Source organism: Neofelis nebulosa, chromosome 6, assembly GCF_028018385.1.
Source record: "Neofelis nebulosa isolate mNeoNeb1 chromosome 6, mNeoNeb1.pri, whole genome shotgun sequence".
Classification (NCBI taxonomy): Eukaryota; Metazoa; Chordata; class Mammalia; order Carnivora; family Felidae; genus Neofelis; species Neofelis nebulosa.
The window spans coordinates 138422987-138449227 of NC_080787.1; the positions used below are offsets into that span (position 1 = coordinate 138422987).

The 26241-nt window shown below is 50.0% G+C and overlaps 1 protein-coding gene and 1 long non-coding RNA gene across 2 annotated transcripts in view; both read right to left on the reverse strand.

Annotated features, from left to right (window-relative positions):
• Positions 1-10588: 10588 nt before the first annotated feature.
• On the reverse strand, positions 10589-20196 carry LOC131515026 (uncharacterized). The gene is made up of 2 exons (XR_009263391.1): positions 13936-20196; positions 10589-13786 (listed from the first exon to the last, which is right to left on the reverse strand). It is a non-coding gene; the product is annotated as an uncharacterized LOC131515026 (long non-coding RNA).
• Positions 20197-20827: 631 nt separating this feature from the next.
• ZC3H12D (zinc finger CCCH-type containing 12D) overlaps positions 20828-26241 on the reverse strand; it is a 31821-nt gene continuing 26407 nt past the window's right edge. Inside the window, exons 5-6 of the mRNA XM_058735604.1 lie at positions 24741-24847; positions 20828-23600 (exon numbers count right to left, since the gene is read on the reverse strand). Of these exons, the coding sequence (XP_058591587.1) occupies positions 22822-23600; positions 24741-24847 (886 nt within the window). The 3' untranslated portion in view covers positions 20828-22821. The remainder of the gene's footprint in view (positions 23601-24740; positions 24848-26241) is intronic.

The following is a 26241-nucleotide window of genomic DNA, read 5'->3' on the forward strand; positions in this document are numbered from 1 at the left end:
GGCTGGCCACCTCTGCAAGCCCTGAGGGTTCGGGGCGGGGGGTGTTCTGCAGAACCCACATTCTTGGAGGCACCCATGGGGATGCCACGTCCCCCTCCCATGCTTGAGGGCCAGGTTTTCCAGTGAGGGCAATGAGTCTGGCAACATTACAGATCTGCCTTGACCAAGTTCTGAAACGTCTCTCAACGTTTCAGACGTTCGGGTCCTGCATTCACTGTTCAGTTGTGTCCGTTCTTCCCCCGCAGGAGACAGAGGCGTCTTTGCAAGGAGGCCCTCTGGCTCTCACACCCACCCTCTCTGTGCTCGTTAAGAGCCCTCCGTCCTTACTATCTTTCCGCAAGGCCTCAATACGTGCAGCGGTCACCAGCTAACACGGCTCCCCCTGGAGACACGGTCCCCCATCTTCCCCTCCGAAGGATGGGTCCCACAACCTCAGGTCACCACCGCAGGATCTTCATAACGGGGCTGCCACAACGTACCAGGGACTCTCTGCCTCACACACCCCTCAGGACGGTGCCCTCTTCGCCCTCTGGGGAGTGAGCCGTCTGGTCCTTAAGCCCCTCTCTGTGCTGGTTCAGGTCCTCTGAGAAGGAGCTACAAAGACTGGTGAGTTGTGTGAGACACATTCTGGGGGCAAAGCCCTGAAGGATAAAGAAGGAAGACGCGGGAGACGACAGGAGAACCTTGGAGGGCAATGCAGGAGGAGAGAGAGCAGGAAAGAGGGCTGAGTCCTCTGACGGAGGAGATCTGTTTCTCAGGAAAGGAGCTGAACGAGTGCTCCCGCCATGCTGTCCTTGGCTGGGAGCAGCTCGTTGGAAAAGTGGCCTTCGGGCAAACACAGCGGTGGACCCAGAGGGGAGCACTTGGGCCTGTCATCTGTGCTTCCCGCAGGGAGAGATCCGAGGGGTGCATGGCTCCGGCTGTCGCGGCAAAATCCCCCTCCCACCTCCACCTTTAGCTCCAAGGACAGCCGGCTCTCAAAGAAAGGCAGATTTAGATAGCTCCCACCGGGGGGTGCTCCCTGACAGTCGGACAGGGTGCTCTTCCTGGCCAGTGGGGAGCAAGGGGACTCAACACGGAGCCGGCCTAGGTGAGATGAGTCAGAGAAAGCCACACGCCATATGATCTCACTTACAGGTGGAATCATAAAAAGCCAGACTCTGACACAGAGCCAGGTCAAGGGCCACCGACTTCCGGCTCTGAGACGAAATCCGTTCTGGGCATCTCCTGCCCAGCCCGGCGATGACAGTTTACAAGACCGTACTGTCTACTTAACAGTCGCTCAAAGAGTAAATCTTGAATGTTTTTACCACAAACGAAGGGGAGGTAAATATGTGAGGCGGTGGTGGTGTTACCTAGCCCTGCTGGGGTATTCATCTCACGATATAGACGAGAATGGAATCATCACATGTGTGTCCTACACTCACGCAATGTTCTAATATAGCAGTAAAGCCGGGGGAGGGGGAATCAAGCACCCTGATTTGCTTCGTTTTGTTTTCTGTTGGGAAGCACAGTGTGTATGAGACTTAATCACTTTCTCAGAAAGGTCTTCATTAGCCATGAAAGAGAATCTCTACCGACGGACAGCAGTAAGGGACCTCAGACGGCTTGGGTGACAGTGCCCGTCATTATATGTTATTTTTAAATCTCGTGATATATTGAGATGCTGTCTTACCTTCCCAACTCTTACCACTCTTATCCAGCAAGGGCCTGAAGAGATGGGGTGGCTGTGGCACCAGTTGAATGAGGGGAACAGGCTGGGGAGAGATCCAGGACCTGTGTGCCCAGTCACTTGTTCTGTCATAAACAGGACAAGCGGGCTTCCAGGATTCAGATTCGAGGGGTGGGATGGAAGGACCCCGGAGGAAGGAGGCTGCCAGGAGCCCGCTGACCAGTGAAGGGACCCTGGGACTCCATGCTGTTCTGGGCTTGGAGAATTTCAGGAGTTTGGAGGGGAGGTGGGGCAGGAGCAGAGAAAATTGATGCAAAGGCCCTGTGGCAGGAAAGATGTGGCATATCTGAAGAACTGACAGAAGTCCAGGCAGCCTGGGGTCCAGAGAGAGGAAGGGAGTGTGGCCTGCACAAAGGTCACAGTGGGAGGTACTGGCTGCATGTGCAGCTCCGTAGCCACATCATGAGTTTGGGGCTTTGAGAGGCCCAAGGGGGGGGTGCTAAACAGAGTGGTCCTTTTCTAGAAGCTTGCTCTGGCGGCAAGTGTAAAGAATGAATTAGGGGGGCAAGAGGCTCTTGGATGAGCAAAGGCCACAAACAGGCACTTCTCAGACACGGAAAACACAACAGCCAAGGCTCCAGGGAGAAGAGCTAAGCCTCACTGTAAACAGGAAAGTGCAAATTAAAACCACAGTGACATCAACAAGAGAAAGGATAAAAACCATATGATCATTTCAATAGATGCAGAAAAAGCATTTGACAAAGGACAGCATCCATTCATGATAAACAAATCTCAACAAAGGTGGTTTAGAGGGAACATACCTCAACATAATAAAGGCCTCATATGAAAAACCCCCAGCTAACTCATAAGTCAATGGGGAAAAACTGACAGCTTTTCCTCTAAAGTCAGTAAACAGACAAGGATGTCCACTCTCACCGCTTGTATTCAACACAGTTCTGGAAGTCCTAGCCACAGCAATCAGACAACAAAAAGAAATAAAAGCCATGCAAATGGGTAAGGAAGAAGTAAAACTTTCACTCTTTGCAAATGACATGCTACTATCAACGCATATTGATACAACGCATATTGATACAAAATACAACGCTATTTAGAGTTGTGCCAAATATCATCAAATACTTAGGAATAAATTTAGCCAAAGAGGTGAAAGACCTATATCCTAAAAACTATAAAACCCTGGTGAAAGAAACTGAAGATGACACAAAAAAACGGGAAAACATTCCACGCTCGTGGATTGCAAGAACAAATATCGTTAAAATGTCTACTGAAAGCAATCTACAGATTTAATGCAATCCCTATCAAAATGCCAACAGCATTTTTCACATTAAGTAGAACAAACAATCCTAAAACTTGTATGGAGCCACAGAAGACCCAGAATAGCCAAAGCAATCCTGAAAAAGAAAAACAAAAGTGGAGGCATCACAATCCCGGACTTCAAGCTGTATTACAAAGCTGTAGTAATCAAAACAGTATGGTACTGGCACAAAAATAGACTCATTGATCAATGGAACAGAATAGAAAGCCCAGGAATAAACCCACAATTATATGGTCAATTAATCTTTGACAAAGGAGGAAAGAATATCCAATGGAAAAAAGACAGTCCTCTTCACCAAATGGTGTTGGGAAAACTGGACAGCTACATGCAAAAGAATGACACCGGACCACTTTCTTATATTGCACACACAAATAAACTCAAAATGGATTAAGACCTGAAACCATAAAAATCCTAGAAGAGAGGAGGGGCAATAGTTTCTCCGACACCGGCCATAGTAACATCTTTCTAGATGTGTCTCCTGAAGCAAGGCAAATAAAAGCAAAAGTAAACTCTTGGGACTACATCAAAATAAAAAGCTTCTACCCAGTGAGGGAAACAACCCACAAAACTAAATGACAACCTACAGAATGGAAGAAGATATTTTCAAATGACACATCCAACAAAGAGTATCTAGAATATACAAAGAATGTATGCAATTCAACACCCAAAATATAAATAATTCAATTTTAAAAATGGGCAGAAGACATGAACAGACATTTCCTCAAAGAAGATGTGCAGATGGCCAACAGACACATGAAAAAATCTCAACTTCACTCATCATCAGAGAAATGCAAAATAAAACCACAATGAGACATCACCACACACCTATTAGACTAGTTAAAATAAAAAACGCAAGAAACAAGTGTTGGTGAGGATGCAGAGATAAAGGAACCCTTGTGCACTGTTGATGGGAATGCAAACTGGTGCAGCCACTTCGGAAAACAGTATGGAGATTCCTCAAAAGGTTTAAAATAGAAACTACACTTAGATCCAGCAACTGCACTACTGGGTATTTACCCAAAGAATACAAAATCACTAATTCAAAGGGATACACGCACTCCTGTGTTTATAGCAGCATTGTTTATAATAGCCAAACTATGGAAGCAGCCCGTGTCCTTCGATAGATGAATGGATAAAGAGGATGTGGGCTGTGTGTGTGTGTGTGTGTGTGTGTGTGTGTGATGGAACATTATCCAGCCATACAAAAGAAGGAAACCTTGCCATTTGAAATAACATGGATGGAGCTAGAGAGTATAATGCTAAATGAAATAAGCCAGTAAGAGAAAAAGAAATACCATACCATATCACTCATATGTGGAATTTAAAAAACAAAACAAATGAACAAAGGAAAAAAGAAAAAGAAAAAAAAGACTCTTAACTATAGAGAACAAATGGTAACCAGAGAGGAGGTGGGCAGAGGGATGGGTGAAATAAGGGAAGGAGATTAAGAATACAATTAACTTGATGAACATTAATAAATGGACTGTTGAATCACTATGTTGTACACCCAAAGCTAATATAACACTACACTGGAATTAAAATAAAAAAAAAAAAAAAAAATAGGGGCGTCTGGGTAGCTCAGTTGCTTTTAGCATCCAACTTCAGCTCAGGTCATGATCTCATGCTTCGTGGGTTCGAGCCCCACGTCAGGTTCTGTGCTGACAGCTCAGAGCCTGGATCCTGCTTCCGACTCTGTGTCTCCTTCTCTCTCTGCCCTTCCCCCATTCACTCTCTGTCTATCTCTCTCAAAAATGAATAAACACTTAAAAAAAGTGTTTAAAGACTTACAGTGTGTAAATAAATTTTAAAAATAAATAAATAAAACCACAGAGAAATGAGAGTCATACACCCATCGACTTAGCAACAGTAGAAAAGCTGTCAATACCTTTTTGGTGAGAATGTGAGAACACAGCTCTCAAGCCCAGAGGACAAATCAGTAGAATCTAATGAGTTTGAGGATGTGTCTTGTCAGCAATACTCCTCCAGGGAGGTGCCCTGTGGACGCTCATCCCCAGTCCAAGAATATGAATGTAAGAACACTTACTGAAGCATACTTTGTCATGCAAGAAGAATAGAGGGGATAACCTAAATTCCGCCAGTAGGGGAACAATGTGTGAATGGGTACGTTCATACTATGGAATCTAGAGAACAACTGAAATAACCCGGAGCCACTTGTGCTCATGGAGCCACGTGGCAAAGTGACAAAAGCAAGTGGCAAGCAGGATGATATGGCATTTGGTACCCTTTATGTACTATTTTAAATACAAAATAGTATGTATTTGCAGACTTCTCTGTATATGGTAGAACTATAAAAAAACAGAAGAGAGGGTAGGCATCAGCTTTAGAATAGTGGTTACCCCCAGAGAGAGAAGACAGATGACAGGGTTCAGAAAGTCAGAAAGAGGGCTTCAACCATATCTATAGTACGCACATCCTTTTAAATATTTGATACATTTAGTGGCTAATGTTAGCATGCTTAGGTATATGATATAACATTCTTCACTTTTGTACATTGAAAACATTTTCTTAAGTTTTTTTTTGGGGGGGGGGGCACCTGGGTGGCTCAGTTAAGCGTCCGACTTCAGCTCAGGTCATGATCTCACCACCCATGAGTTCAAGCCCTGCATTGGGCTCTGTGCTGAGAGCTCAGAGCCTGGAACCTGCCTCAGATTCTGTGTCTCCCTCTCTCTCTGCCCCTCCCCTGTCTTGAGCTCTCTCTCTCTCTCTCTCTCAAAAATGAATAAACGTTGAAAAAAACCCAAAGTTTTGGGGTGGTGATCCAGGGAGTCCAGGAGAGAATTCCTGGGTGTAATCACAGCAGAAGCAAAAAAAGGGCAGGTAGGAAGCAGAATGGATGGGATAGTTGATGTTAGAAAGTGGAAAGTGTTTGAGATGCCTGGGTGGCTCAGGAGATTAAACGTCCAACTTCTGCTCAGGTCGTGATCTCACAGTGAGTCTGAGCCCCGCGTCGGGCTCTGTGCTGACAGCTCGGAGCCTGGAGCCTGCTTTAGATTCTGTGTCTCCCTCTCTTTCTCTGACCCTCCTCCACTCGCACTCTGTCTCTCTCTTCTCTCTCAAAAATAGACACTAAAAATATACATATATATTTTTTAAAAAACAAGAAAATGGAGAAGGGAAGTCAAGTATATCCTCCCATTTCTGACAGCCAGTTAGGCAGTGAAGACAGGACACAGATGGAAGAGGTGTGAGGGGAAAGTCATGACATCAGGTTTAGAGCATGCACCAGTGGGTCATCTGAATAGAACTGTCATGGGGACCGAGTGGTGGGGGGGGGGGGGAGGAGAGGGATAGGGGAGGCGGGTTGCTGAACCCTGAGTGTGTTCCAGGCTGGAGAGGCAGCTCCCTGTCAATAACGATTCAAGCACGTAGTGGGATCACCAGCAGAAAGGGTGAGAAAAGCACCAGCACCCCTGCACGTCGTGGTCAAGAACAGGGGAAAGGGGCTGGAAAAGAATGTGAAATGTCAGTGTATCAAAACAGCTAAATTCTAGAAAGCAAACAGAGGGAAATGTCTACAACAAACAAGGCAGACAAAAGATTACCATATTCAACACGTACAGCATTCTTACAATGATAAATAAAAAGCACTAAGACCTTGATGACTGAGTAGGTAAAATGCTTGAATAGACAGTTCACCAAAGAGGAAACACGTGTTGATCAAAGATGGGGAGTTTAAACTGTTCTCCTATCAAGTTGTTGGTGTGCTGGTGCTGCTGGTCGGGGAGCAGTTTTGTTTCTAATCAGTTCTTGCTGGTGGGGGTGATTAAGTCAGGCCCTCGCGCATTCCGGGGAGGGTATAAATTCACCTGCCTTTTTGGAAAGCAGTTTGACCATAGGCATAGAAGGGCTTCCAATATCAATTACTTTGCTTGCCTCCAGTAATTCCACTAGGGGTAAATTCTGAAATGGTGAAAAAGTGGGGTGCCTGGGTGGCTCAGTCGGCTGAGCATCCGACTTCGGCTCAGGTCGTGATCTCACGGTTTGTGGGTTCGAGCCCCGCATCGGGCTCTGTGCTGACAGCTCAGAGCCTGGAGCCTGCTTGGGATTCTGTGTCTCCCTCTCTCTCTGCCCCTCCCCCACTCACGCTCTGTCTCAGCCTCTCAAAACTAAATAAATGTTAAAAAACATTTTTTTTGAGGGGCGCCTGGGTGGCTCAGTCGGTTAAGCGTCCGACTTCGGCTCAGGTCATGATCTCGAGGTCCGTGAGTTCAAGCCCCGCGTCAGGCTCTGTGCTGACTGCTCAGAGCCTGGAGCCTGCCTCGGATTCTGTGTCTCCCTCTCTCTCTGACCCTCCCCCATTCATGCTCTGTCTCTCTCTGTCTCAAAAATAAATAAATGTTAAAAAAAAAAACAACAACATTTTTTTTGAAATGGTGAAAGAGCTTTAAGCCAAAGACACTTATATATACTTCTGGCAAAAAAGAAATAAATAATGTTCAGTAAATTGTATATGGAAGTTATGATATCGTTCTAACCAATGACGTTTACAAAGATCGTAGTAAGCTGAGGAAAGGCTCATGTTATAATTTTATAAGGAGAAAAATCCAGAATTTTAAATCATATCTGGAGAATGATGTCAACTATACATCTGCAAACCAACAGTAACAAAAATTTGTATGTTGAAAGCGTATCAGAAGGAAATACACCAAAATGTTAAACAGTTGATCTTTTCCTTGATTTTCTAGTGTCTCCTGTGTTTTCTATAATGAGTATGTATTTCTTTCATAATGCAGTGTACACGCACATTATTTTCCAGAGGAAAATCAATGTTAGGCGTCTTCAGTGGATGTGCGCATCGTGAGGTTATCGTGAGGTTGGGCACGAGTCCCCTGCTCACGAGAAGGAGCACAGAGCGGGAAAGCCTGGGGTGGTGGCTTTTCCAGCCATCATGTGACTTTTTCACTGCATCATGATTTGGGTTCAGCCTCAGTTGCTTTTTTATCATTTCCCTAAGGAAAGCCATAGCCTTGCATTGTTTATCCCATTTCCGGAAGAGTCCATCCGAGCGAGGAGGACAGAGAAGATAAACCCAAAGCTACATGCCAGGCCAGCACTACACACAGCTGGACATTGTACAGCAACCAGAGCCACAGGTGGCTACTTAAATTTATAATTAAATTAAGTAAAAATTGAAGTTCCGCACTGGGGCACTTGAGTGGCTCAGCTGGTTTAAGCGTCCAACTCTTGACATTGGCTGAGGTCATGATCTCACAGTTCGTGTCAAATTCTGTGCTGACTGTGCACAGCCTGCCTGGGATTCTCTCTCCCCCTCTCTCTCCACCTTTCCCCCACTTGCACTCTCTTTCTCTTTCAAAATAAACATTTAAAGTTCAATTCCTCAGTCACAGTAGCCACCTTTCAAATGCTCAATAGCCACCTATGTGTAATGACTACTCTCTTGGACAGACCAGAACATTCCCATCATCACAGAAACTTCTGTTGGTAAGCACTAATGGAGAAAATCAACTGGCTTTTCCCATATGCAAAGATGGCTCAACATTAAAAAATTAGAAATGTATATTAATAGATAAAAAGGGAAAATGTAATCATCTTCGTAGATGTAGATAAAACATTCAAGAAATTCAAGATTTGTTCATACAAAAATAAATAACACCAATGAAAAACTGTAGGAAAGTGTAAAGAAAAAAGAACCAGTTCATAATAACAACAAAAACTACAAGGCACCAAGGAATAATTTCAATAACATATGCATGCATACCTTTGTAGAGAAAAATCTCAAATCACTACTAAAGAAAATAAAGACAACCTAAATAAGTCTAGAGATATGCCATGTTCCTAGCTGGGAAGATTCAGGATTATAAAGATGTCAATTTCCCACAAATTCGTCTCTAAGCTCAAAATAATTCTACTAAAATGTCCAGTAACGTGTTTTGTAGAACTTGCCCAGCTGATCCTAACATTACCCAGAACAAGTAAGGACCAAGTACAGCCAAGACTCTCCTAAAGAAAAAGAAAAAAAGGAGAGAAGAGACGTGCCCTACTATATATCCACTCATTTCTTTATTCAACAAATGGGAAGCACATGCTGTGTACTCTAGCTTGAAGTGATGGGAGCAGAGCAGTTAACAGAACAGTCAGCAATTCCTGCCCTCATCGAGCTTGGTCACACTCCAAATATCAAGACTCGCTCTAAAGCTATAGTAACCGAGATGCTGTGGCGTTAGCAACAGGCTCAGATGAACAGGTGACACAGGATGGGGCTTGGTAGAGGAAGAGCATGTCTACTTGGAGAAAACAATTCTTCACCACACACAACAACAAGCTATAGGTAGATTAAAGACCTAAAGTGAAATATAAAACTTTAAAACTTTCAGAAGAAAATACAAAAGAATATTTTTGTAACATTGTGATAGGGAAATACTTCTCCTAAGACATGAAAAGCACAAACCACTAAGAAATTGTTGATTACTTGGCTGCATAAAAATTTTTAACTTCTGTTCAGCAGAAGTCCCTAGAGTTTAAATAAACCACAGACTGGGAGATGATATTTCCAAAGTGTGTAACTGAAAACAGAAATTATTACCCAGTATATATAAGAGACTGCTACAAATTGATAGGGAAAAGGTAATACATTAGAAGATGAGCAAAGGGCATTAATAGGCAATTCACAGAAGAGGAAACCCAAATAGCCAACAAACATCAACAGATAGAAGTTAGGAAAGGGCGCCTGGGTGGCTAGGTCGGTTAAGTGTCCAACTCTCCATTTCAGCTCAGGTCATGATCTCTTGGGTTGGTGAGATTGAGCCCATGTCGGGCTCTGCCCTGATGGCACGGGACCTGCCTTGGGATTGATTCTCTCTCTCCCTCTGCCTCTTCCCCTCCTCTCAAAATAAATAACTTAAAAAAAAAAGAAATTAGGAAAGTGCAAATTGAAGCAACAATATGGTTAAAATCAGATCGGCAAGGAAAAGAACAAAACTAAAGAAAAGGACAAAAGAAGTATGTTAATAATGTGGCCAAAGAAGAAGTCTACACATCGCTGCTTTATTCCTTTTTTAAAGAAGAGAGAATTTATTTTATTTTCTTTTTTTAATGTTTATTTATTTTTGAGAGAGAGAGAGAGCACGAGCGGGGAAGGAACAAAGAGAGAGGGAGACGCAGAATCTGAAACAGGCTCCAGGCTCTGAGCTGTCAGCACAGAGCCCGACGTGGGGCTCCAACCCACGAACCGTGAGATCATAACCTGAATCCATGAACCATAAGATCATGACCTGAGCCAAAGTCGCCGGTTAACCGGCTGAGCCACTGAGGCGCCCCATACACATCACTGCTTTAAAAATGGAAATTGTTTCAACCACACAAGGTGAAATGAGGCAGAATTTGAGAATTGAAATGTGTATGTCCATGGCCTTTTAAATTCCACTCTTAGGTGGAAAGAGAAAGATTCTCTTGCACATGAGCACAGAGACCTGTGTGAGAACAGTCATTGCACAGAAAATGGGTTAGTACCTGTAAATGGGCTCTAGGGTCTCACGGGAGTGATAGAAACATTTGAAACTTGACTGTGGTAATGGTTGCACAACTTAGTAAATTCGCTGAAAGCCATTGAATTGTATACTTTAATAAAGTGGGTAAACTCTGTGGTATGTAAGTTATACCTAAATAAAGTTGTTTTTAAATTGTCATTTCAGCCTTACCTGCAGTAATAACAAAATTGGAAATAGCCAATGATTTTATAAACTGATTGTTGTGGAGATTCAATGGAATACAATACAGTGGTTCAAATAAATAAATCAGAGCTACTTACAGCGACAGTAATAAACCCCCAAAACGAAAAATAATGGTTGAGGTGGTAAAAGCAACTTGCAAAATGATGTAATAGAAATGGAAATATTTACAAATTTTAATTTGAAAACACACAGAACGATGCTATACAATGTGAATACATATATAAAACAAAGCAAAACACTGAAGCAAACATGGCAATTCAATTCAAGGGTTTCTTATAATGTTCTCTGTAATTTTCCTGTACATTTGACATAGTTTATTATGAATTTTAAAATACAACGGTAAAAAATATTTTTATTTGCCCTTCCGGCTGCTCGCCATACCGACTGCTTTTACATCCTCCATCACAAAGAGCTGTAACTGCCAGAGTGCAAAGCCCAGGTGGGCTTTACCTGTATTTTGTGTCAACTGTTGACTGGTTACTGGCCTCAGGCTGGGCACCGCTACACTTTGGGGAACCCCACGGTCATGCAGAAATCGAAAGGCGATCAAGCTGGAGCGCGGTCAATCGTCCGGAGCCCAGGTCAGTCCATGTCGTGTACAACAGTGACACCTAATGGTCAGGATCGGTACTTGTGTGCGCTCCTGGGTCTGAAAGTCTGGGGAGCCGAGGCGGGGAGGTGGGCGGGGGACACTAAGCTGGGTGGCTTGTCTTCCAGCTGCTCTTACCAGAAAGAGAGAGAAGGATTCAGACTGGGGAATTTTATATTTGACCAACTCCCTTCTCAGTGAGCTGAAGCCGATGAACACTCCCCAGAAGACCTAACCTAGTTCAGAGATTGTGCTTTTCCTCCTCTTCCGGGAGTTAAGGGCACCGAGCTTTGCGTCCTGAAAAAGGTTGCTCCCGGCGTCCTGGCAGTGTCTGAAGTCCTCTAAAAAGAACACCTTAGACCCACATTTGAAGTGAGATTTCAGGCCAAGAACTATTTCTGCAGTCGGGTAAGAAAGACTGCAAGGGAGGGGCGCCTGGGTGGCTCAGTCGGTTGGGCGATCTCGCGGTTCCCAAGTTCGAGCCCCGCGCCAGGCTCTGTGCTGACCGCTCAGAGCCTGGAGCTTGCTTCTGATTCGGTGTCTGCCCCTCCCCCACTCACACTCTGTCTCTATCAAAAAATGAATAAAAATTAAAAAAAAAAAAAAAGACTGCATGGGGTCAGAACACGTATTCTTTCCTGTTTCAGAACAAGTTGTGAGTGATGCTAGCTGTGTGGGGTCAGTGTCTGAAGCTCACAGTATGTCAGGCCCCACAAGACCTTAGGGTTTATGTTACCAGCTCTCCAGAGGCTTTGAGACTGAGAACAAAACAGACTCAACGATGTCTGTATTTCTGACACGTCCACACAGGCCACTCCCCAAACAGGCAAGACCAGGGGAGGAGCGGGACTTTCTTGCCACAGCCATTCATAAATTCGTGAAGCCGGCACAAGAACTAGCCCCTAGTGAAACTGCTTCCTTGCCTTGACCTTGACATCATCACCAGCCTGAGTCTTTCAAAATTACCAAAAATCAACATCTTCATTTGAAGGTCGTTGACTGAGCAGGGCAGGGAGAGAGCTGGACTCATCAGTGTATTAAGGCTTTTCAAAAAAAGAACCAATAGGGGGCGCCTGGGTGGCTCAGTCGGTTAATGGTCTGACTTGCGCTGGATCATGATCTCTTGGCTCGTGAGACTGAGCCCCACGTGGGGCTCTGTGCTGACAGCTCAGAGCCTGGAACCTGCTTTAGATTCTGTGTCTCCCTCTCTCACTGCCCCCCTCCCCTTGCTCGCATTCTCTCTACCTCTCTTTCTTTCAAAAATAAATAAACATTAAAACAATTAAAATAATAAATGATAATAAACATTAAATATTAAAAAAAAAAGAACCAATAGGAGAGAGAGATTATACAGTTTGCTTGCATGATAATGGAGACCAGCAGCCCCAAGATCTGCAGCTGAGTTGACAAGCCCAGGAGCACCGATGGTTTAACTCCAGTCTGAGTCCAAAAGCCTAAGATGAAGAGCCGAAGTATAGTCCAAAGACTGGCAGGCTTGAAATCCAGGAAGACCTGATGCCTTCAGAGACTGTCAGGCAGGAAGAACTCTCTGTAAGTCAGGGGATGGTCAGCCCTTTTGGCCTAGTCAGGCCCCTCGCCTGATTAAATGAAGCCCACCCGCATTCGAGACAGCGATCTCCTTTACTCAGTCTACCAATTCTCATCCAGAAACACCCTCACAGGCACACTCAGAAAAATATTTGATCAAATATCTGGGTGCCCTGTCGCCCAGTCAAGTTGACATATGAAATTAAACATCACAATCAGTGACAGTTTACCCCCTCAAGGGTGAGCGTGGGAGCCGAAGGAAGCAAGTGGCCGCTGGGCCCCACGGGTGGCTCTGTGATGGAGACCCCTCCCCAAAGGCCAGGAGTGGCCACGCTGCCCTGGCCAAAGGCCTGATTCTCCAGTCTGGCTTCTTGTTTTCTGTTTCTGGAAAGTGGGTTGCCAGGCTTACAGTAAGACCCTCTTCTCTCCCTTCTCCAGGACTCCTTTCAGTCACTGTGGCTATCGGAGCAGAGGGAGAGTGAAAGCCGTTCTTGTGGCCTTTCCAGGAGTCTTTCAGCCTGGCCCTTTGCTTTCAGGGGTCTGTGAGGAATCTGGGTGACCAGCTGTCCGGTTTGTCCCGACAAAACAGAGGGTTTCCTGGGTATGTGGGGTTTTCGATGCTAAAACCGGGCCAGTCTCGGGCAACCTGCATAAGAGTCACCCCAGGAGCCCCGCCCCATCTGAGGGGCTTTGAGAGGCTCCAGTTTCTTTGCCTGCCTCGATGTCGATGCCAAGCCAGCCCTGGACCCACAGAAGTGTCCAGCGGTCTCGTGGCTGACTGTCTCTGAGGCCGAGGGCAGCTGCAACTTTGGATCCCAGATGTTTTCTCGGTGGTGCAACACTGACGGATGTTTGGCAGCTGCCTTGGGTCACTGCTTTTGAGCCCTCGATGTGGTAGGAACACCGCTGTGGGTCACAGCTCTCTCCGGTTCCTAGACGGCTGGCCCCTGCTTGCTTAGCTCAAAAAGCCAGGCGGCAGTCGGGTCCCTTCCACTGCCACACGCCGGCTCCCTACTCACCCCGCTCACGGTACAGCTTCAGCAAGGGCCCCGAGATGTCAGAACTGGAAAGGGCCGTGGACTTCTCATTGCCAAGTATTTCCAAAGCGGTCCTGGCCCCGCCGAGGGGTGCAGGGAGAGCCAGGCTTCATAAAGACCCGCTTTGTTTTCTTTCTTTTTCGTTTTGCTTTTGTAAAGGCTTTATTGAGGTATGATTCACATACCATACAATTCACTCCTTTCAAGTGAACAATTCGATGCTTTTTAGTACAGACTTGTACAACCGACGCCACAATCAAATTTAGAACATTTCCACCACCCCGCAACGAAACCCATGCCTTTAGTTCTCATCCCCTTCTTCTCCCAGCAAGCCCCCAGCCCCAGGAAACTGCTCATCTTTCTGTCTCTGTAGAAATGGTTTCTGTTACCTATTTATTTCAATGTCTCCTGGGGAAACTGTAGCTAACGTATCGCCCCAGGACTTCACGGATACTGACACTGCTTGGAAAATGCTAGGTAGAAACAAGTAGGTATAAAATCAGTGGTGGTCTGCCTCAGGGCCAGAACTGGAAGGTGGTACTTTCTCGCGCCTTCTCTTTTTTCTGTTGCCGCTTTCTCCCCTCTCCGCTTCCCATGCCCACCCCCCACCGCCATCTCCCGTTTTCCAGTTGTTCCTGAAGCACCTACTTAAGGCTTTCCTCTCCTTGTCTCCCCCCGCCGACCTCCTCTGGGGCTTTGGTGGCTGGGACTCAAACAGGAGGGGCTGCCACGGTCTGGGATTTCTCCTCCGGGGTGTCCATGAAGGGGACGGAAGAAGACCAGAGCCTGGATGGGGCCCAGCGCCAGCCCACCTCTGAAGCAGACAGAGGACCCACCTTGAGTGAGGGTGGAACAGCCGGGACAGGCCACTGCCCTCCACAGGGGGGCCCAGCAGCCCTGTGGTCTCTCCACAGACCGCCCCCCACCCCAGCTGCCCCTCAGGCTGAGGTGGGCACATTGGAACAGCACATTCCAGGGGGCACAGACAGGGCAGGGTCACCTCCTGCTGGGCTTGGTACAAGACAGAGAGGTGACAAGGAGAAGCTGGGACCAGCCCATGGTGAGAGCCAGTCCACCTCGAACCCTCCAGAGTCAGTTCTTCTGGGAACACATTTTCTTTACAGGTTTCTTTTGCTTTTAAAGAGCTTTACTGGGTCACCTGGGTGGCTCAGCCAGTTGGGCGTCTGACTCTTGGTTTCGGCTCGGGTCATGGTCTCATGGTTCGTGGGTTCGAGCCCCCCGTTGGGCTCTGTGCTGGCACTGCGGAGCCTGCTTGGGGTTCTCTCTCTCTGCCCCCCACCTCTCTCCCTCAAAATAAACAAACTTTAAAAAAATAAAGACACATCCTATAAATACACTTCATACATATATATGTTTTAAATGTTTGTTTATTTTTGAGAGAGAGAGTGTGAGCAGGGAAAGGAAGGGCAGAGAGAGAGGGAGACACAGAATTCGAAGCAGGCTCCAGGCTCTGAGCTGTCAGCACAGAACCTGAACCGGGGCTCGAACCCACGAACTATGAGATCATGACCTGAGCCGAAGGCAGACACTTAACCGACTGAGCCCCCCAGGCGCTCCTGTTTTGTCTTTTTGTTTTGTTTTTTTTTAACTTTTCTTTTCTTTTCTTAAGTTTATTTATTTATTTTGAGAGATAGAGTAAGTGGGGGAAGGACAGTCGGGCTCTCCCCACTGTCAGCACAGAGCCTGACACAGGGCTGGAACTCACGAACTGTGAAATCATGACCTGAGCCAAAATCAAGAGTTGGACGCTTAACCGACTGAGCCACCCAGGCACCCCTCTCTGGGGACCTCTTGAAAGGGGTTAAAAGCCAGAGACTATGAATGAGTAACATGGTCCAGGGCATCTGAAGGTTAACTGTCCGTCTGTACACGATCTGAGGCTGAGTCCCCCAGGGTGTGAGCCCCGAGGGCAGGGGCCGCGAGGTCAAGTCCTGGGGTGGAAGAAATAGGAAAACCTTCTTGGCACTGTAGCTCCTAAATCACCCCGGGTAAACAAGCAAAGGAAAATCTCCCCAGGGCCCCAGGCAGTGCTTTGCCAGTGAATCAAAGGTCAGCAAAGCCATAAATCAACTTGCATTTGCACCAAACAGATCATGAAGAGTTATTTTGAACTTGCCTTGGCCAAAAAAATTCCCTGGAGCAGAACCAACTCAAAGAACACAAACGGAGAATGGGGAAACGTCCATCTTCCTCCTTTCCCAAGCAACGAGGCCGTGAGGCCCCAGGGCCAAATTCTCCACAGCGAGTGCCCCCTCCTTGCCTGCGATATCACGAGCCCGAATGCACGTGTTTGGGACCCGGGGTGCCACGCGTGGTGGGCCTTCCACGGAGCAGCCACAGAAGCCGGCAGACATAGAGCTTTGGCGGGGGGGGGTGTGTGTGGGGGAGTACCTCCCAGGATCCTTCATCCCTCCCAGGAGCCAGGGCCTGCACAGGATTTTCTGGCCATGGAACCAGCACAATGCTCACGGGCACCATCACGTCACTGACATCAGCCCATGCGCTCCAGGCTCTGGCGGGTGAGGATTCGCTTTCAACGAAATATGCACGCATACATGGAAAGAGGTCTGGAAAGATCTAAACTTTGGTGTTTTCACGTGTCAATTCAAGGGGCCTGAATTTTCCGCATCTCTTACGATTAATGTATACTCTACCACTTTTTAAAAGGCCGGGCTGTTTAGCAAGAAATTTTTTTCTTGTTATGAAAGCAATCAACTGGAGAAGATTTAGAAAATAGATAAAGACCAAAAGGAGGAGAGGTCGCCTGTCCTCATAATCTCACCATCTGGACCTGTGGACCTTTTCGAGAATTTCTTTTCTATAAGTATAATATGCATTTACTAAACGTTTATTATATTTTGAGAGAGAGTGAGAGAGAGCATGCGAGCAGGGGAGGGGCAGAGAGAGAGGGAGAGAGAGAGAATCCCAGGCACTGTCATCACACAGCCCCATGTGGGGCTCGATCCCACAAACAGTGAGATCATGACCTGAGCCAAAATCAAGACTCACACATTTAACTGACTGAGTCACCCAGGCGCCCCATATAATATGCGTTTTTAACAAAAGAGAAATATGGCACATTCTTTTTTTATAATCTGCTCTTATACTTCATAATCTATGCTCAACGTTTTCTATGTCATTAACATCCTCCAGCAATATCATTTTAGTGGCTTATACGATTCCATTAAATGAATGTACCATGTTTTATTTAACTCATTTCTTCCTTCAAGGCTTTCAATCAATAAATAATTCACTGTTGGCCACCACAGGCAAACTATCATGGTGCCATTCTGCCTACCCTAAGCAGACGCACAGGAGGATCGCGTTCTCCTGCCCCGTGCAGATGGGTGTTGCCATCTACTTGGAAGCTTTAAGAATCAGTGCACGTTTGAGAACGTTCTCTTCTTCCGCCCACTTGGAAGCTGGAGACAGATCCTCCCTCAGCCTGGGTCTCTGTGTGCACAGCCCCGGCTAACCTACGACACACCTGGAACACAATGTAGCACAACCCTGTGGTCTTAGCCATTGGGATCTGGGACTGTTTGGGTTCAGTGACATAACCTCACTGGTCCTGACTGGCCTCAGAGCTGATGGAAAGACAAGGCTAAAGACAAGAGCCCCAACCCTCTCAAATGTGCATGGTCTACACGCCCAAATACAAGGAAAGAGTTCAATGATGAACAGCAAATAACTACTCAGAGCAAAATCTTTCCAAGGGTGCCCTGGGGCAGTGGGAAATGTCCAGCCCTGGAAGGGACAGCAGTGAAGAATCCGAGAAGAGGACCGGGTCACAAGGGCTGGAATGGCCCCGGTAGACTTCATGGAGGAAGGGGAGAGAGAAGGGCTTTGAGGGCCGGAGAGCTTTGAGGGCAGCGGTGGGAGCAGGAGACCAAAGAGGACAGAGCAGAGGAGTGACATACAATCAAGTGAAACACGGCCCCCAAAAGACCACTGAGAAGGTGGTTCTGTAGGAAGAAGGGGCTTTGAGAAAACGAGGGCTAGAGACAGTCTCAGAGAAAGGAAAAGGGGGCCGGACTGGGAAAAAAATCACCGGCACAAAGAGGGAGACCTCATTTCCATCCTGTGCTTCCCATCCTTCCTTTGGGGGGAAGAAGCCTCCATCCACTACCCCAACAAGAACGGCATCGGTAAGGCTTGGTGTGGCTTGTTTTAGTCACACAGACACCATTTTCAAGAGTAAGTTGGACTTCAGGCAAAGTCGCAACTATTGTAGTTTACTAACCCTATTTGAGTGATTACTCAGACCTTGTCAGCCACCCAGTCAGTGTCACTCAGTGTCACTCAGCGTCAGCCAGCCAGCCAGTGGATATATATACGGCATTCAACTGGCTTTTGAGCCCTGTGGCCCACTTGCTTTTCTGTTTATTTACCACACCTTTCCTGTTCTTAGGCATTGGGGTTAAGTCTGTCATTCCTCCATAAGGACAGAGAGGTGACATTGTTCCCCCAGGAACTCAGAGCTAAGTAATTACCAAGCTGGGCCAGGGCCCGCCCCCGCCCCCCCTTTTCAGCAAAGCTGCCAGCGGCTGGGCTGAGCGCTCCGATCCTGAGAGCTTCCTGAGTTCTAGAGGGCATCGGTTCAGAAGTGAGTCAAAGGGAACAAGGTCACCTTTTGACTCTGAAGAGCCACTTCCTCCTCTGCGGGGCATTTTGGCAGTCTCCCATCTAAGTGCTCATCTGGCTGCAGTCCGGGAGTGGCGAGATGCGCACGACGATCGACGATCGCTCAGGCCCTGTAGCAGCAGGCCCTCCAACTTGCTCCCACAGAGAGCTGTGCTGACTGTGGATGGAAGGTTTTTCCCGATTAAGCGAGAAAGAGAAGACACACAGCGGCTCCCTTCTCCGGTGCCACCGGAGCTGGCGGTGGAGGACGGTGTGGCCATCCTAAACCGTGGCCCAGAGTCCAGATTTGAGCGCTGTTTTGCCTGGCGTTCGTTCTGTCTGCCTGGACACCGTGCCCGCTTCTTAGATCTGAGGGAAGAGCCCGGCATCCCCTTAAACCTCCCGCCCCCTCTCCCCCACCAACCGTATGGGGTCTGGCGGGAGCTGACAATCACAATACGTGCCCTCGTCTGAGCCAGACGGGGCCGTGAGACCCAGCTGCGTCTAGGGCAACACCTCACAGTGACTGGTTCAGTGCTGGGCACATGACCCAAGTCAGGTCACTAAATTCTTCCCAGGATTTTTCTGAGGCTGAAAGTCCTTCAGCTGGAAGGATACGTGCCTGGGTCTGCCAACACAGTGGCCCTCGCTGTGCAGAGAAAACCTCAGAAGGAGAGAATAATCCACATGCAGAAGAAAACCAAAGAGAGAATTCTGACAGACAGGGTTCAAGCCCCTCATTGCAGCCGACCCCGAAGCCGCCTCTGCCCCTGGCCTCCTGACCTTTGGTTTGTAAGCCATGCCCACACCCAAAGAGCCTTGCCCAATACAAACCAGTATACTCGCTGCCCAGCTGGGCCCACCCCTACTGCCCTCTCGTACTCATATGGACAGAGCTGGTCCGGCGTCTGGTTTCCCAGGACCCTTAACTTCTCCTCTTCTGCCCCTTGTTGTCAGAGGTGGGCAAAGAAAGCCAAGGAAGGTCCGCTCAGTCAGTCCTCAGGGGGTGCAGTAGACAGTCCCTGAGGGGGAGACCCGGGGGGACCAGGACCCTCCCTGGACACACGTGGCCCTTCCCAGCTATGAAGTGTGCACATCATATCTTGGGCTCTGACACTCTGGGCGTGCAAAATGTTCCCTTGCACGCTTGGTAATTCCACACCGGGCAGCTTCATGGGCAGTAGGCAGGCACACGGGGCACCCCCACTTAGAAGGGCCCCATGCTTGGTTGAATGCTGTGCTGTCTTGACATTCTTGACCACGTTTGAACAGGTACCTGCATTTTTTTAAATTTGTTTCTTAACATGTATTTATTTTTGAGAGAGAGAGACACACAGAGTGCGAGCAAGGGAGGGGCAGAGAGAGAGGCAGACACAGAATCCGAGGCAGGCTCCAGGCTCCGAGCTGTCAGCACAGAGCCCGACGTGGGGCTCGAACTCACGAACCGTGAGATCACGACCTGAGCCCCAGTCAGATACTTAGCTGGAGCCACCCGGGCGCCCCTGGGGGGCCCTGCATTTTAAATCCATACGGGGCCCCACAAGTAGCTGGGCCTGGCTCCGTGCATTCCCTCACGGTGGGATTTGTGATTCCAAGTAGTTGTTCCATCTCCCAGAGCCCCCTCCCCCATCACCCATTCCTTAATGCCTCTTCCCCTCCCCCCCCCCCCCCCCCACCACGCTCTTCTCCCCACAGGGACTGTTCTCCTAGAGACCGGAAGCTGTACCCGTGCCAGCGGGCAGTTGGCTCATTGTCCCCCACGTGAATTCTGTGTAAACACCGGAGGGCTGGGATTCATTTTATCTGGAGCAAGGCTGACGTGAGTGGCTTCTCCTGCCTCTACCCCCTTAGCCCCTGATATTCTGCAGTTTCTGCCGCAAACCGCCGCCCAGAGGCCTCTGGGAAAGCAGCCCCAGCAAAAGCACGGAATAGCAGCAGGCTCCTCAGATCTGAGCAATCAAGGATTCTGCTGCAGGTGTACACAGGAAGAGCGGCTTTTATGAGACTGCTTTGTGGTTCTGTAACGAGGACTTTAAGAGTCTAGCAAACAGATACGCAACCTGTGTCCTTGGTAACCGCCGGCTGAACATCCAGCAAAGGCATGTTCTCACCTTGGGCCTCCCCTGGAAAAGGCGGATCCCAGCCTCCTCACCCCCAAGGGAGGAATAACACTAAATAAAGCAGCCACAACATCAGTTTTCACACCCACAATATTTGACGTGAAAACCTGGCCTAAGGGGAGAAGCTGTCATGGGAGAAAATGATATACAATTTGGTAACAGAGAGCCCAGGTGTGGATAAAAGTGATTTATTTTTGGATCACGGTGACAGTTATGCAACTAGGAACATTTCAGTCACCCATCCATCCATGCTTTGTGTCAAAAAGACGTACCAAGACTCTGGAAAAAATTCCAAAGGGGATTACACTGAAAAGCGCTGTCTCTTCACCTGTTTTTGTGCTTGTCTTCATCACAGTGAACCAAATAAAATAGCTTTACAGCTTACTAAAACTCAAACTTGTCCTCAAAGGAAGCAGTTTAAACATCTCCAACTGTAAGTCAGCAAGGAGACGGCTCTACGTCAGGAGACAGACCCAAGAGACAAACACATAAAGTTGTCCTGTCAAAAGAAAGGAAAAAACAAAACAAAACACCACGAGGGAAATCCACTTTATCCAGGAAGGGTGGGGCCTCTTCAGGACTAAGTTCCCAAAATACTAAGATATAACTGTGGGTGCAAAAAAGAGGTGAAGAACAGATCAGGCTGGAGCCACTGTAAGAATCTGGTTTAAAAAGACAAAAAGGGGGCACCTGGGTGGCTCAGTCGGTTAAGCATCTAACTCTCGATCTCAGCTCAGGTCTTGATCTCAGGGTTGTGAGTTCAAGCCCCAAGTTGGGCTCTGCATGGGGCATGAAGCCTACTTAAAAAAAAAAAAAAAAAAAAAAAAAAGGTCAAAGGGGTCACAGGGAGACACAGCATCACTGTACCTCCACTGGCGGCATTTACCATGAACTAGAGGGCTAGAAGCAGACTCGCCCAGGGGTGCACCCTGCTCTGTGTCCACAACACTGAACGATGCTCTGAGAAGAGTTTCCCTTTGCATTCGCCAGTCTGCAGGAAGCTTTTGGGGGATGGGAGCTGATTTTCCACTGGGAGGTGCCTCACATTCTCCCTGATGGCCAAGCCACCAAGGGTCCTCACGAACGAATGAGCTAAGACCTGCACATCTGGACTTGTAACCCAGAGTGAACGGGTGGATGCCCACTAGAGATGCCAGGGCCCCTGAGGACGCAGGGTCCACACCCCGCAAGCACGGTCTCATGTCCTGTCCACTGCAAGCAGGTGGGTCCCTCCTCCCCAAAACTCAAAGCAGTAGCTGGCTGGAAGAAACAGCACTGGTGGAAGGTGGCGATAAACCCCCATGACTGAGGCTCATCCCAGCTCTTCACGGACCCACCTGGAGGTTTCTGAGCACAAGTCCTGACTCACTGGGCCTTGACTCAAGAGTCAGGTGTGACTTAGAAGGCTCAACCAGTTGAGGATCTGTGCTCTGCCCTCAAGACCATGTGCCCCTGCCCCACCTCCAACCACACAGAGTGACAAGCGGACCCACCCATCAAGGCTGGAATTCTAGGTTCCTCTCACGAGGTAAGAAACAGCTGATATGAAACCCATCAGATGCCAAGACCTCCACCAGTCAACTGACTACGTATTTTCGATGTCACGTGACGCAGTAAAAGCCAAGGCCATTTACCAGGATTTTTCAAACTTTTGCCCATGACCCACGTTAAGTTTGCGCGGCTACCAAGGGCACACAGGTGCACACACGTGTAGTTAACATACAAGAGTTTCATACTTAGCTTGGCCATGTGGCCTGTGCTCTGAGATTTCTGACACCACTCCTTCTGGTGTGACCCACTAAATTGACGTTGGGACCCACTCGTGGATCCCAAATGCAGCTTGACAAAACAGCCATGCAGTGTTCTGGACAAACCCCTGGAGCCGTCATGGGACCTTCTAGTCTTCCAGACATAGGAGGCCACTCCCTCCATGGATGTGGCCAGCCTTATTCTGCAGGACACGGACCTCCAGCAGCAAGCCCTGCAGTGTCAGTGAGGGTCATCAAGTGCCACCATGGGTGCTGCTGAGGGTGAGGAAGCCGGCTTCCCTGACCTTCTTGAAGGAAAAGAGGGCTGCAGGGTGGCTCGCCCCAGGGGCAGGCCGACCATCCGCCCTGACCAAGCGGCAAGGCAAGATTGGGACTTCCAGTGGCTTGGACGACTTCCTTAGGATTTCCCCACGGGAGCCCCAGACGTCTGGAATCTCTGGATGAGAAGGATGAGCCGGGTGACGTCGGAGAGCGCCGGGAACAGGGCCATGACGCTGTCCACCTGGTGGGGCGGGAAGATGCTGCAAAGCGCGATGCGCGCCCGGGCACGCGCGTCCACCTCGCCGGGAGCGGAGGGAGGCGGGGACCCCGAAGGTCCCCCGAAGGCGCCGTCGCCCCAGCCGCGTTCCGCCCAGGCCGAGCGGCCCGGGAACCGGCCGGTCCCTTGTTGGAGGGCCCGCGGCTCGGCGGGCCTCCTGCGCTGGGGGAGATCACTGTGCGGGGGGCCGTGGCCCCCCCTCGGCCCGACCTGGGGGGTCAGCAGGCCGGGCAGGGCTCCCGGGGACCTCGAGGCCCCCGGCGCCCCCCAGTCCGGACGGCGCGGCCGGGGCGCGAGGCCCGCGTCCCGAGGGGGCGCCCCGAGGGGCCCAGGGTCTTCGCTGAAGGCGAGGCGCGAGAAGCCGGCTTCGAGCGCCGCCACGTCGGCCGCCCGCCGCGCGGGGTGCAGGCTGCGCACGCCGGGCTCCGGGGGCCCCGGCCAGGCCGCGGCGGGAGCGCCCCCGGGGCCGCCCTGCTCCTCCCGGGCCGCCCGCGCGCTCCTCCGCCGCTCCGCCTCGGCGCCCGCGCCCCGCCAGGCCCGCGTTTGCGCGCGAAGCTCGTCGGCCACCGCCAGCTGCGCCAAGTGCGGCCTCTCGGGGTGGTAGAACTTGCACTTGACGCCGTAGGTGCATTTCTTGCCTGGGAGGGAAGGGGCAAGGGGGAGAGGGCGGGTGAGACCTCGGGTAGGAGAGGGGGTGTGGGGGTTGTGGTCGGCGCCCGGCCCTTCTCCTTGGAGACTCCTCGGGCCCCCTTCAGGAGTCTCACGATTGGGGCTGGACGAGGAGGGGAGGAGGGGAGAAAGTGTCCTAGGGCCGGATTAGATGGGTGAGGGTGCAGTACCCACGCCCTTGGTGTAGGGCGCTGGACCCAGTAATCTCAGTGCCAGGCCGGGAGATTGTCCGTATGGGAACTCCTTTCGACCAGGGACTGAAAGCAAACCTCTAGATCCAATGACCTTCGGCCTCCACTTCCCCAGGGAACCCTGTGGATGGGGCCACCCTTGTGGAGAGGGTGGGGAGCCGGTGCGCCCCGCACAGGATTGCACGTCCAGTCTGCCTCAGTTTCCACCGTTGGCCTCATCGCCTGTGCTGATCATTGCCCTCCCCAACAGGCTGTTCTAACAGAGGTGATCAAGCAGTTTATCGCCCAGACCTGGACACTTCTGAGAGGGCATGGGAGCAAGGTGAACCAACGTGAATGTGTGTGTGGTCACCTTAACTCGAACAAGAAATGACTTTGAATATGACTTTGAACTTCCCTGGACACGAAAAACAAGCCCCGGCGGCATTAAACGAACAAATGAACTTGCCAAAGCAAGTTAGCGAAAGAGCTGGCTAGGAGTGCTCTGGGATAAAAAGCCTTAATTCGTAATGGATAGCATTGACGAAGGCCATGAAGGTCCAGGGTGGAGGGCTGGTGGAGGGAGGGGTGGAGGGATGCCGACAGAGGTGCCAGAGTGCAAGGGGGAGGGACTGAGAAGGAGGAGCTTGGGGGTACACACCATACAGCTTTGCCCTGTGTGGGACCCCGGCATCCAGCCCTCACAGACACTCCCATGCAACAGTCACCCAGGATGTCAGTTCATCCTTATAACAACCCTGTCAGCAAGTGCCATCCAGAGAGGTTAAACGGTCTCTCCGATGTCACACAGCCAGTTAGGAGCAGAACCCAGGCAAGAACCCAGGCTGCTGACGAGCAGGCCCGCACTTCTGACTGCGCCTCGTGCCGCCCTCACACGAGACCTGAACCGGGATCGCGAGGCATGGGGGTGCCACCCACCGTACGGACAGTGCTGCCAGGATGGCTCTGGGGGCTTGGGCTTCCTGCTCAGGAAGTTGCTCAGGGTGGGTCCCCGGCGGCCCAAGGGGTCATCGGGAGGCATGAACCTGTAAAACAAGCACAGGGGGGCAACTGCTAGACCCACAGAAACTCACCACCAGCACCTGCATGGGGAGCAGGCCCCAGCCAGCCGGGCGAGAGAATGGGCGCAGCAGGCACGGCCGGCCTCGGGCGGGGCTCACCATCCAGGGCTCTCCCCCACCACCCGGGGCCGTGTAGCATTTGAAAGCAGCACAGCCCTCCCTTCTCACTGAACCCATGAGCGGAGAGCACGGCTCTCGGGAGAGCGGCCTCGGGCCTCTCCCGAGAGTGTGTCCAGCAAGGGCCGCAATCACCCGGCAACGCCTTTAAAACTGCAGGCTCCTGGCTTCCCACCAGACCTGCTTCATCAGACTCTCAGGTGGTTCAGGAATCTGCCTTTTAACAACTTCCCAGGTGATTTTTATGCACTGAAATTGAAGCGTAATCCCTCTAGGGTTCCCCGGGGCCCCGGGTCCGAAAGTGACCCTGCGCTGCTTTCTCACTGTCCAGACCTCCCCGGGGCTGCAAACAGCCCTAGTCCTGCGGGCTCCCTTACTCGGATCTCCTGTGTTGCCCCACAGCTCTGGACATATACAGATGGGGGATAAATATTAATACGGTTTGAAATGCCGGCCAGTGAGCCGGTGAAGAAGCAGGTGTAGCCGGCACACAGAGCCTCTGCAGGTCCTTTTGGAACCCCGGGGAGCTCTGGGTTTGGTCTCAGCTTCCAGGGCTGCCTGACCCCGGCCCCGTTCTCTGATACGCTCTTGCCCCCTGTCTGCCCCTTCCCATCTCCCTGGAATTAAGCCTCACAAGGAAGGGAATGCATCGTCAGTGTGCCCACAGCTCAGAGGGGAACACATTCCTTGGGAGGAAAACGCCCTTCATTTAGGGCCATCCATTTTTTTATGTGAATACTTTCGTTCCCAGGAGGCATTTCCAGGTCATACAAAGGTTCCGCTAGAGGGGTTGTGGTTCCTAAGTGGGGGGCTGTTTTCAGGGGTTGTTGTCCCTCTGAGAGTCAAGGGTCATACTGAGTCCCACCATGCAGACCACATACCCTAGGCCAGCCCAGAACTGGGCAGTCGCTGGTCCCAGGCAGCCTCCGTGGCTCAGATCCCAGCTACACAGCCGGCTTCTCAGAACTGGGCCCTGACCAAGAATCTGGGGAGCCGCCCACTGCGGTTATTAGAGGTTCCCAAAGGCTTTACCTCCTGCTCTCTGCTAGGCCTTGGCCGCGGTGAGCTGGGCCAAGAGGGCCCTATGGACGTGCCCAGGGCACTGGGGCAGGCGTCCTCACCCACAGGCAGGCAGGGAGGCTCTGCCTTCTGGCAGCTGGGGGACCTTCTGGCAGGCCCTTAGCAGAGGCCGGTGCGTCAAAAGGACTTGGCCTTGGCCCCAGGCTGTGGCCAGGCCAAAG